Here is a 12,469-nt window from a genome sequence, read left to right as displayed (position 1 = left end):
TTCGACTGGAGAGCAGCTCTGAAAGCTTCTACTCATCAGTGGAAAGTAACTAAATACATTTACTCATGTGTTGTACTTGACTGAGTGTTTCAGGTACCATCTTCTACTCGACTACATGTAATACTGTACCGTTTACTCCATTACACTTCAGCTACAAGGTATTTTGTGAAGTCCAGAAGACTGAAGATTAATCATTCATTTCACATTTCTGTCCTCCAGCAGTTGAGCTCTGAGCGTCTTCAGGCTCGTGGTCACGCCGACACCTACAGGCTTCAACAGGCGCCAGAAATATAAATATGTATCCATGTATTGTGTTTGTTTTTACCAAACATTTAATCATTTCATGAATCAGCTGGCGTGACGAGGTATAAAACTGACAACAGTAGTGACTCGTTAAAACGCACAATTATTGAGTGGAGTTTGGTTTGAAGCTCAGAAAACCACAAAGGTGTAAACAAAACAAACAGGTTTTATTGGTGAGTGAGAGAAACAAAGTTCAGAGGTTACAGCAGGAAAACAGCAGAGAGAGGAGGAGAGGGGGATTGTGGGTAATAACTGATCTACTAACATCAGCGTGCAGACACACACACACGCAACTACTTCCTGTCTGCACAGGAAGTCAGCCGAGTCGATCACGGGAAGCTGTCGTCGTCGTCTTCGGCCATTTCTTTGGCGAACTCCAGATCCTGCTGCTCACGTTCCCGACGCTCCTGAAGAGAGCACGCACACACACACACACATATATCTGATGAAGGAGGCACCACTCTGATTACTTTTCACAGTGTGTGTGTGTGTGTGTGTGTGTGTGTGTGTGTGTGTGTGTGTGTGTGTGTGTGTGTGTTACCTCTGCTGACTCCAGGTCTTTGTTGTAAGCTTTAGGAGGGAACCTCATGGCCTGCAGGGGGAGACACAGAGTCATGATTCTGTCACCATGAACCTGCAGTATGACGTCATCATGATAAAATAACAGATGATCTGAATAAAAACTGGACAGCTTCCGTTTGTTTATCTGTTTGGACTTCAGGTCGTTCTGTAGTAACGTAACAGTCGTGGTCACGACCTGCAGGCGTGTCAGAAGTGTGATAATAAACCATCCAGCAGCAGAGTGACGAACATCTGGACGTCGGACACGTTGTTTCCTGGCTGTGCTCAGTGGTTGAGTTTTAATTCAACTCGTCTTCAACCAGACAAACATCCACTTTTAAACACACACAGGTGATGAAAGGTGTGCTCAGGTGTGTTACCTTCACAGACATGTTGTGGATGTCGAGGCAGAAGGAGATCCTCTGGTGGAAAGCCAGCTGAGGCTCTCTGGTCCCGTAGATGTCCATGGTCTCTTTTGATTGGACGAAGCCTTTCTCGTGGTTGATGCTCGCCTCGATCACGCCGTCACGGATCGCCTGAAGGATGCACACAGATCACATGAGGGGTTTCCCACCTGCTGACCCAGGGGCCGTTAGAGATGCTCTGATGTCATAATGAGGTCATTTCCTTGTTACCTTGGCGACGATGAACTCTGCATCCTCGGGACTGTCGAGCTGAAGCTTCTGAGCGATGTCGGCCAGAGAGATACGAGAGTACGACAGGCTGATCATACGCACACCTGACACACACACACACACACACACACGTTAGGGCTGTGAACACACACGGTAACGTGATGTCACAGGTGATGTGGGCTGTGATTGGCTCACCGGTCTTGATGACGTTGTGTCTCAGGCGGATGATGAGCGTGTACGTCCCGTCCGTCTGAAACTTCTCCCCGAACTGCTCCAACACCTGGTTGAACTTGGCCAGGTTACCTGTTCTCACCGCTGGACGCACGACACATGTTCAAGTTTAGTTCTGGACTTCATTTAACACCTGAACATTTATTTTATTTAACGACTAAAACCTTCATTCTTGTCTTGTGTTTGCTAAAACAATTAAATAGTTATTTTTTCAAGCTAATTAAAACATTAATGGAATATTACGACTGTAAACCAGAACAGGACTCTGTCACGTGTCGGCGAGCCGACCGTTCGTCCTGCAGACAGACGTGTGGACATCTCAGAGATACTGACCCTGAGTCAGCAGGAAGTAGGGCATCAGGGACCTCTTCAGTGACGGCTGTCTGAACTGAAGTCTGTCAGGAATCTCTCCCAACAACAGCTCCACCACGATCAGCAGCTTGTGGACCTGAACACAGACGGAGGGTTGATGTCAGCGATCGGTCAGAGGAAGCTTCCTTCCTGCTGAAAGTCACCGACTGACCACATTTCCCAAAGTGTCACCGACGTCACGTTTCACATCATGAATGTGCCGGAAACAGGAAACACTTAAAGTAAACACAAGCAGCTGGCAGCGTGGAGGCCTGATGTCATGATGTCATGATGTCGGTTCAGATGTAACGCAAGACAAAACAATAGACGCCGTCCTCATTTATTTATTTATTTATTCATTCACACGGCGGGAAATCTGTCAGATCTGAGATCAGATTACGTTTGGATCAAAGCTGACCGAGGAGATAAAAACCCGGTTCTGCTGCAGAGTCAACTGACCCGCCTGTCAGTGCACAGCCTGATGTTAATCATTAAACAAACTGCTGCTGATCATCATGACACTTGGTGCAGGAGTGAAGTCTGGGCAGCTTCAGAGCCACGAGAAGACCCAGTGATCATTTCTGTCTCCCTTCATCGCTGAGGAGACGCTCGGACGTTGCGAAATAAATATCGTACTTCAGCAGACGGTCGTAAAGGTCAACAGTGACCAAACGGCCGGTACAAGAAACACGATGAGTCCAAATCACAAGCCATGCTCGCAGCTGGCAGCGACCCTGTGAGCTCCTGCACAGACTTCATACAGAACACAACAGCTGTTGTCAAGAACTCGGGACAGTTTCATGAAGAATCGGTCCTGAACTGTGAGACCACCGGCTGTGACGGCGCCGTCTCTCTCAAACTAACATGTAGCCATGAAATGTGACCCGTCAGTGTGTAGCAGCGTGTGTCACAGGGGAGTCACCATTCTCCAAATCCTCGATTCCATCCAAAGGTCACGGTTCGATTCTTACATGTATTTTTTTAAAGCACAGGTTGCTGCCATCTTTAGACTTTTATACAATATAATATCTGACCTTTGTTAGCAGTGTACCACACTACACTGTCAAATTTAAAACATTTATTAACGACATAATGTAACAATAACTTCTATCTTCAGTCAGTTGGAAACTGCCATCTAGTTTCTCTGTGTAACTGTCTTCTTCACACAAGATGATTCAAGTTCACAACAAAACAAAAGATAAACAGCCATGTCCACAGTCGTCTCTGAACAAAGTGTCTTAAACTGTTTCAACAGTCGGACATATATAAGGTGTGAGTGGGCGAGCGAGAGTGAGGGAGCGTGTGGACAGTGAATGAATGGCAGAGGAAGGAGAAGAAAGCAGCAGCAGCAGCAGTGAAGTGTTCAACACAGGCTGCAGTCTGGCTGAATAAAGGCGACGGCTCCTCAGAAACAGCAGAGCTCCCTGGTGTTATTTCCCCACCAGCTCAACACGTGACAGGGGGTTCACCCCGAAGGTAAACTGGAGGAAATCATCTCCCCTGTGCTTCCCGACCACGGTCCTGGAGCCGGACAGGACCGGTGTAACACCATGCTGTCGTTTGACTGGCTGTAGCTAACAGCTGCTGGCTCAGCTAGTAGCTCAGTTAGAGCAGGTCGACTCGCAGCACTTCAACACGACCGGACGTGACGTGGGGGCGTGGCAGCATCGACGGTTCTGTTTTTTAATTCAAGTTCGAGATTGTGAATTAATTTCGATCGATTTAAATCGTGACACCATTAGTGTGTGTGTGTGTGTGTGTGTGTGTGTGTGTGACTGACCGTCTGTTTGAAGCCCACAGCGGTGTGTTGAGGAGCTTTCCTCAGAGCGTTGGTCAGAGTCCTGCGAGCCTCAGAGTACTCCAACTGGATCGCCTTGATACGACCTGCAGGAGGTCACATGACACTCAGGTCAACACACAGGTCAACACACATGTACACACAGCTCTCACCTGTGTAGTACAGGTTTGGCCCTCACCTGTGTAATAAAGGTACCGGGCCCACTCATTGTTGTTGGCGAGCTCAGGAAACACTGATTTGGACACCAGCTTCTCGGCCTGGTCGTACAGGTTGAAGTGCAGGTAGTTCCTCAGCAGCAGGTTCAGGAGGACGGCCTGACCGTCAGCGTCGTGACGCAGAGTCGCCGTACGCAGACGAGTGTGGAGGAAACTGAAGACACACACAGACACACACACACACACACACACACACACACACACACACACACACAATAAATAAAACAGACGGGTTGATGTGAAAGGTCCAGACTGAGAAGAAGAGACATCAGATCGTTGTCATGATCGTGGAGGTTCTCAGGTGTGTTGAGCGTCTTGTACCTGCGCATGGTGTCGAACTGGTTGAGGAACTCGTACACGCGGGCGTGGTAATAGTAACACTTAGCAGCTACCAGGTCCAGAGCTCTGCGGTTCTTAGAGCCGATCTTCTGCAGCAGGTCGTCAGAAACCTTCTGAGCCTGGAGAGAAAAGACGAAGACAAAACTGACTCCAGCTGTTCACTGTGTGCTTCTGTCTGTACGCTTCAACACTGAAGCTGAGAAATGATCAATAATGACCAGAAACACACTCCTGCATGTGTAACGCTCTGTTCCTTCACTGTGTGAGCATCACTGCACTCAACAAACCAGATCTCACAGACTGAAGACTCCAACATGATCACATTTCCTTCCATGCAGACAGAAACAAAAACTCATTTAGAAAAGTTTCTCTGAGCCTCTCAGACTGTCCACATGCTCACTTCCTGTTTACACAGAGCTACAGCTGTTCCCTAGCAACTGATTCTCACACACACACACACACACACACACACACACACACCTCAGTGTATCTCTTGTTGTTGGTCAGGTGAACCACCAGCAGCAGCTGCAGGTAAGCCTCCACCTCCGGCAGCAGAGGCGCGGACGCTGCTTTACCTGTCCTCGGACGAAACTGGACGTCTCCTTCCGCCATCTCCATCGGCTGTCAGAGAGACGGAGAGACAGACAGAGGGACAGAGGGACAGACAGCATCAGGTCAGCTTGATTGATGGTTTATGACCATTTGAGTGTGGAGTTTCATTTGATAATTGAAATAATTTGTTGCAGAACTGGACTGACAGCAGTTTACATAACGACTCTTGTAATGAGCATTTGTTCTCATTAATGATGATAACTAGCAATAATCAGCAGGTTAATCAATACTAGAATAATCAGTGGCGGTGCTGCGGGTCGTCACCTCCTCCAGGAAGCCGAGCAGGAAGTCTCTGGTGGTGGTGTTGTTGGTGAAGAAGCCGAAGATGGCTTTATGCAGCACGTTGGTGTTCAGACGACGGCTGGTGGACGGCAACGCTCTGAGAGCACGGAGGACGAACCGAGGCTCCTTCCCCGACACCGCCTTCTCTATCTGCTTCACATGCTCCTTAATGTCTGAGGAGGAGGAGGAGGAGGAGGAAGAGGAGGAAGAGGAGGAGGAGGAGGAAGAGGAGGAAGAGGAGGAAGAGGAGGAGGAGGAGGAAGAGGAGGAGGAGATGAAGGTCAGAGACAGAGCAGAGCACAGTTTCACCTCAGGATCTCTGAGCTCCCGTCAGTTTCCTGTTTCTTGTGACACGTCGTGTGAATCAGTGGCCGTCATGACGATCTGATGACTGACAGGTAAATTAGTTCAGGTCACCTGGACGGACCGGTTCTGAACACATGAACGTTGTTAATGAGCCGACAGGCTGAATGATCGATCAGTGACGATTCTAATCAACTCAAAGATCCTGAGACGACTTCCAGCGTCTCAACACGAAGATATTTATGAGCCCTGAACACTTTAATAAACCCTGAACCAGGTTGGTTTTGTCTGTGGAGTCTCCCGTCTCTTTAATCTAGTCCAGGTCTGACCGGTCTAAACACAGAGGGGGGGGTTCTGTAGACCAGGTCTGACCGGTCTAAACACAGAGGGCGGTTCTGTAGACCAGGTCTGATGGTCTGAATGAAGACAGATCCATGAGGACAGTTTTTCATGTAGACCTGGTCTGATGTGGTCTGTGGTCACTTCTTCAGTTCTGATGGACTCAAACAAGTCTTAAGAGTCTAGTCCACAGAGAATTGGACCTGTAAAGTCAAATGAGGGTCTCTATGACCTGAGCCTGTGGAGACCACATGTGGACCTGGTCCAGGTCTGACAGGTCTAAATACAGATACAGGGTTTATGTAGACCAGGTCTGAGGTGCTCAGGGTGGACTACAGTTTAACTCATTTCACAAGGAGAATAAATCTGCATGTTTTAACCAGTTTTAGTGTCCAACTACTCATGTTAGTCCGGGCCTGAAGTCTACATGAAGCCTGATCTAGACCTGGTCTGAAGATCTGGAGGTCTGAAGGTCTGAAGTCTACATGAAGTCTGATCTAGACCTGGTCTGAAGATCTGGAGGTCTGATGGTCTGAAGTCTACATGAAGCCTGATCTAGACCTGGTCTGAAGGTCTGAAGTCTACATGAAGCCTGATCTAGACCTGGTCTGGTGTGGTCTGATGTGGTCTGGTGTGGTCTCTGGTCTGTTTACGACCCGTTCAGAAGAAGTCTCAGTGGTCAGCACCGGGTCAGAGGCAGAAGTGGACCTGCGGACTCGGTGCTGTGTGTGATGGAGTTCACAGTAAATCACTTCAGGCTGCTTCTCTGTACATTAACGCTTCATTAGCAGTTAGCTTCTTCGCGGCTAACAGGCTAACCGCCGCTGACTAACGCTACCTTCAGTGAACCGGGCCGACAGTGGACCGGCTCCGGTGCCGCTGTCTCCCGGTGGTTCTGACGGGAACATTAAACCTCAGTATTACCGTCCAGCGTCAGGCTGTCCAGCTCTTTGGGCTGTTTAGCCGCGTTAGCCGCCTCCTCCTCCGGCATCTCCACGTCCTGCGGCTCCGGGCCCGGGTCCTTCGGCTTCTCGGCTTTGGAGTCCCGGTCCCGACCGCCCGCCTTGTCCCGCCGCTTGGCCGCTGTCTCCTTCATGATGTCTGGAAGACAAAGAGCTGAGAGTCAGGTCCAATAAACCTCCGTCGGTCCGCTGGGAGCTGGTTTATCCGCACACTCACTCACCTCAGGCTGCTACAATGACTGGCAACTATTATGAAGCGCAAAGGATTGTGGGAAGCTTCAGACGGCGTCAGAGGATCGCAGAGACGCAGAGCAGCTAATCGATGACAGAGTGATCGAGCCGGTCCAACCGTGTTTACATGTTTATTAAGAAAACATTCAACAAACAAACAAACAAACAAACAAACAAACAGCGCAGACAAGAAGAGCAAGAATTAATTTACAGATTATTATTGTTGTTATTATTATTATTATTATTATTATTATTATTATTATTGTTGTTGTTGTTAGATAAACTTCCTAACAATACAATTATGATTACAAAATAAATGTATGTTGTTATTCTTTAAAGCGTGCATAATATTTGACAGTTTATTACCTTTCTAGAGTTTTTGATTTTAATCGTCTCAGTGTGTTCTTGTTATAATAATAATAATAATAATAATAATAATCCAGTGAAACTGTCTGTAACTTTTGTTATTCGGCATCAATGTGAAATTTAACCATGTAGAACTATTAAGTTAACAATGTTATATTTATCACGTTCAAACTCTATAATGACATTTTTAAACAATAGATATAAAAATATAAGATCAAATCCTAAAGTAATTGAATCTATGTGGTGGAAAAACACGTTAAATATTATGGTTCATTGCAAAATGACATTTATTTTCAATATCTAAAAATGAATGAATCCTCCTGTAAACAAGAGTTGCTATGATTTCTTTTAATCTTTTTACTAATACACCAAAAACAAACAAATAAATAAACAAGCAGATAAAATACATATTTTTTATTTCATTCTGTTTTAAGTTAGATTGACTGAATACATTTGTGCTAAATATTCATGAAACAAAAGTACATTCAGAGAAAACTGACTCCAACAAGACGCACAGAAAACTAAACACTGTTGAATAAAAGATGAAGATTAAAATGAACCAACTAAAACTGAAACACAGATATTTAATTAAAGGAAATTAAATGAGAGTTTTACAAACACACACACACACACACACACACACACACACACACACACAGACAGACACACACACACAGACAGACACACAGACAAAAACACACACAAACACACTCTGCTGTGACATCCTGACGGCCACACGAGGGCGCCAGAGACTCACAGGAAGCCAGGCACGAATAACCGCACAGAAAAAACACAAGACGTTAAGGGACCGAAGATCTGATGAAGGTTTATAAAGAGAAGAAACGAAACCAAGAGAACTACATTTAAAATGTCTAGAGGCCAGTCAGTGAGGGTCTAGAGGTCCAGTGAGGGTCTAGAGGTCCAGTGAAGTTCTAGAGGTCCAGTGAAGGTCTAAAGGCCCAGTGAGGGTCTAGAGGTCCAGTGAAGTTCTAGAGGTCCAGTGAAGGTCTAAAGGCCCAGTGAGGGTCTAGAGGCCCAGTGAGGGTCTAGAGGTCCAGTGAAGGTCTAGAGGTCCAGTGAGGGTCTAGAGGTCCAGTGAAGGTCTAGAGGTCCAGTGAGGGTCTAGAGGCCCAGTGAAGGTCTAGAGGCCCAGTGAAGGTCTAGAGGTCCAGTGAGGGTCTAGAGGTCCAGTGAAGGTCTAGAGGTCCAGTGAGGGTCTAGAGGTCCAGTGAAGGTCTAGAGGTCCAGTGAAGGTCTAGAGGTCCAGTGAGGGTCTAGAGGTCCAGTGAGGGTCTAGAGGTCCAGTGAGGGTCTAGAGGTCCAGTGAAGGTCTAGAGGTCCAGTGAGGGTCTAGAGGTCCAGTGAAAGTCTAGAGGTCCAGTGAGGGTCTAGAGGTCCAGTGAAGGTCTAAAGGTCCAGTGACGTTCTAGAGGTCCAGTAAAGTTCTAGAGGTCCAGTGAGGGTCTAGAGACCCAGTGAGGGTCTCAATGGGCCTTGAGGAGACCTCGTTGGTCACTAACAGCAGTTCTTCCAGGATTGAGCTCTGTGTTTTCGTCCTTCTGATGATGTAATCGGTTCCCTGACCTCCACCAGGTGGCGCTCCGTCCTCTACACCTGGCGGCCCTGCAGAGTCTTGAAGTAGTCTAAGTATTTTCGGGAGTCCTCGTGGTTCTGGCGGACGTAGTAGACCAGGTAGCAGATGAGGATGAAGAACCAGAGGAGCATGGTGACCAGCATGGTCACATCAGTGGTTCTCCTCACAGACAGACACAGATCCCAGTCCTCCACCAGCAGGACCAGAGGCATCCCCACAGCTCCTGCAGCAGAGACACAAGCTGAGACGTCACTTCAGACTCCAGACAGATGATTCGCTGCTGCTCACACATTCATATGAACCTTTCATGCACGGTGTCCGCTACAGAAAACGTTTCTACTACCTAAGATGTTGAGAAGTTACATTTTTGTTTGTCTAACTGAAGATGGGTTAGCGTCAGTGTTGGTGTGTGGAGAATAATGAAGGAAATGATCAGCATGATTTCTTTTGTTTGAGTGAAACTGATTCTTAGTTGATTCAGTGATTCATGCATGAAAGGCTCAAAGGTGCTTTTTGTAAGAAAAGTAGATTTTTGAGCCTCGTTCCCGACTCGTCACAGAACGACTGTCGCTCGGATGGCGGTCGACACGTCCTACATCTGTGAAAAGTTGGTAATGAGACTGAAAAATCAACTTTTTTTACAAATAGCAGCTTTAATAATATTCTTGTGAAGTTCAAATGAAGCTGAGCGACAAAGAACAACATGTGTCACTTTTACACAAGTTAACATTTAATGAACGTTGTGGGAACATGAAGGACGGGCAGTGACGCTACATGACAACACAAACACTCCACACTGATTGGCTAATGAGTGTAGACGTACCGAGGCTCGGGAGGTCGGAGGTCTGACAGACGACTTCAGCCAGAGACGACGGGTCCAGATTCAACTGAGGCGCCAACAGCTGAGCACAAACAGGAAGTCAGACACTTCAGAGAACCAAACAAGCCTTCTGATGCAGGTCAAACTCACCTGCATCCTGCAGTCACAGTGCCATGGGTTGTGTGTCAGGTTGGTGTGAGCTCGCAGCCCGCTGAGCGCCGCCGGGTCCAACGTAGACAGCCGATTGGACGACAGGTCCAGGAAGCGAAGCGAGGATGCCAAACCTCTGAAACAATCTGCTTCCAGAGAGGAGAGCTGAGAGGAAACAGGGAACACAGATGAAGTCCCAACATTTTCTTCCTCAGCACCTCACGCTCACGTCTGCGTTAAGTACACGAGTGTTTCAGCACCTGGTTGTGCGACAGGTCGAGCTCATCGAGCAGGAACAGGTCAGAGAACGAGTCGGCCGGCAGAGAGACGAGCAGGTTTTTATCCAGAAACAGACGGACGGTGTGGTGAGGGAGGCCGACAGGTACCTGAGGACAGAAACACCTGAGCAGGTTAAACAAACTTAATATCAGATCAATGTGAGCGTGTTGACCACAGAGAGGAACGTGTTCGGCCCAACACGGCACAGATCCTGGCAACGAAGGAAACCTGCAGAACCTTCTCCCCCGTCTGGTCACTGTCGATGTGTCTAGGCTAGCAGTTCCCCTCTGCTTCAAGTCTTTGTGCTAAGCTAGGCTAGGCTAGGCTAGGCTAAAAAGTCAGGTTTTCTGAAAATGTCGGGCTGGTCCTTTAACCCAGACAGAAGATTCTGACCCAAAAACGAAAAAATGTGGTGAGTTAATGTTCAGTCCAGACGGAGAGTCCCCACAACACCATAAATACTAACACACACACACACACACACACACACACACACACACACACACACACACACACTCAGACACACACACACACACACACACACACACCTGTGTCAGTCTCAGTCCGCTGCAGCGAACCATCAGTCGTCTGTCTGCTGTCTGATGTTGGCAGATGTTGGCGGGGACTCTGTCGCCGTGGCTCCACGGGGCCACAGGAAATGGTGATGATGTCATCACCAGGTTGGGCCATGGAAGGATCAGAAGAAGAAGACGGATCATCTGCTGTGCCGGGTCCACCGCAGAAGAAGAAGGCATTGGTGGACTTGGTGTGGGACATCGTGCGAACATCTGCTCGTCGCGGCGTTCTGTTCTGCTCACGGTTCAGCTGCCGGCGGCCATTTTGAATCTGAGGAGGAGGAGCCTGTTTGAGAAAAACAAGTAGTGAGTTCAGACGGAGGTGAAACAGTCCCAGCTCAACATCTGGATGTTGGTGGCGCCCCCTGCTGGTACTGGTCCGTCAGCTGCTGCTTGATCGTCGCTTCAGATCTTCGTCCATAAAGAAACAGGAAGTGAAGTGAATTTATTATTCGTGTTTATAACTGATCTGTTATTATTGTGTTACATGAATCAAATCCTGCAAAACTAAAACTAGAACAGGAAGGAAAGAAGGAGACGAGGAGGGATTAGAACCGGAGGGAGGAGACGGGTCAGAGGATGGATTAATAAAGAGCAGAAATAATCTGCGATGAAGACGAAGATGAAGATGAAGAGGAGGTTAATCCTCAGGGATTAAAGGAACAGGTGGAGAAGGTTCAGATGACTGAAGACGAGTCAGACACTCAGTCAGCTGACGTCTGATGATGTCACTCCACCCGCTGCAACGACACACCACTTCAGATTCAATACTTCAGTGTGAGCTCTGCAACTTTACTTGTAATCGAGTACTCTTAGTTTTTACTCCAGTAAACGTCTCAGCCATCACAGTAGATAGATAATCAATAACAGTAATAAACAGAGACCAAGTGATCAGATCAATAACCGATCAGTTGACTGTTTCTATAATCAGTTCATAATAACAGCCGACAGCAGCTGATCAGATAACTCTGATCTGTTGGTCTCAGCTGTGTCTTCTTCACTGACTCATACTGATCGATTGATGTATTGATGTATTGATTTCCACTGACAGATCTCTCTATTGGTCTTCACTGACTCATACTGATCGATTGATGTATTGATGTATTGATTTCCACTGACAGATCTCTCTGCTCTCCTGTCCGGTTCAAAACTTCATAAAGATTTCTGCTAGTTTTAGATCCGACGCACCGACGGCTGCAGCAGCGTCATTAATAACTGCTGATGATCGATCACTTCCGGTCAGCGTGTAAACAAACATGTAAACAAACATGTAAACAAATCAGACAAACACAAACAAGCAGCGAGAAGACGGTGAGGAGCTGACGAGGTCCTCACGTGCTGACGGTCTTTACCAGAGAAGAAGAAGCAGCAGCAGCTGTCAGTCCTCCGTCATCAATCAATCAATCACTCCATCAATCAACCGATCAATCAACCGATCAATCAATGAGTTTTAATTATCTACACATTATTTGTCTCTGTGTTTTCAGGTTTAAAGAATTTATTTGATTCCTAATAAATCAACT

General features: G+C 47.2%; 2 protein-coding genes across 2 annotated transcripts; both read right to left on the bottom strand.

The window, feature by feature from the left end:
* Nucleotides 1–451: 451 nt before the first annotated feature.
* psmd3 (proteasome 26S subunit, non-ATPase 3) lies at nucleotides 452–7,242 on the bottom strand. Its single transcript, XM_084372539.1, has 13 exons — nucleotides 7,153–7,242; nucleotides 6,894–7,070; nucleotides 5,310–5,500; nucleotides 4,914–5,054; nucleotides 4,416–4,552; nucleotides 4,058–4,248; nucleotides 3,862–3,965; nucleotides 2,064–2,178; nucleotides 1,695–1,814; nucleotides 1,500–1,603; nucleotides 1,245–1,400; nucleotides 845–895; nucleotides 452–710 (listed from the first exon to the last, which is right to left on the bottom strand). Exons 2-13 carry the CDS (start codon nucleotides 7,063–7,065, stop codon nucleotides 633–635), a joined length of 1,560 nt encoding a protein of 519 aa, XP_084228665.1. The 5' UTR covers nucleotides 7,066–7,070; nucleotides 7,153–7,242; the 3' UTR covers nucleotides 452–632.
* An 804-nt stretch (nucleotides 7,243–8,046) lies between these two features.
* Nucleotides 8,047–11,207, bottom strand: LOC311268746 (leucine-rich repeat-containing protein 3B-like). Its single transcript, XM_084372553.1, has 5 exons — nucleotides 10,920–11,207; nucleotides 10,353–10,478; nucleotides 10,093–10,257; nucleotides 9,946–10,024; nucleotides 8,047–9,345 (listed from the first exon to the last, which is right to left on the bottom strand). Exons 1-5 carry the CDS (start codon nucleotides 11,157–11,159, stop codon nucleotides 9,137–9,139), a joined length of 819 nt encoding a protein of 272 aa, XP_084228679.1. The 5' UTR covers nucleotides 11,160–11,207; the 3' UTR covers nucleotides 8,047–9,136.
* Nucleotides 11,208–12,469: the final 1,262 nt, after the last annotated feature.

The sequence above is a fragment of the Pagrus pagrus genome, assembly GCF_965226575.1.
Source record: "Pagrus pagrus genome assembly, chromosome: 13".
NCBI lineage: Eukaryota > Metazoa > Chordata > Actinopteri > Spariformes > Sparidae > Pagrus > Pagrus pagrus.
The sequence above is the reverse complement of the archived record's forward strand: the minus strand, read 5'-3'. Positions and strand labels throughout refer to the sequence as shown.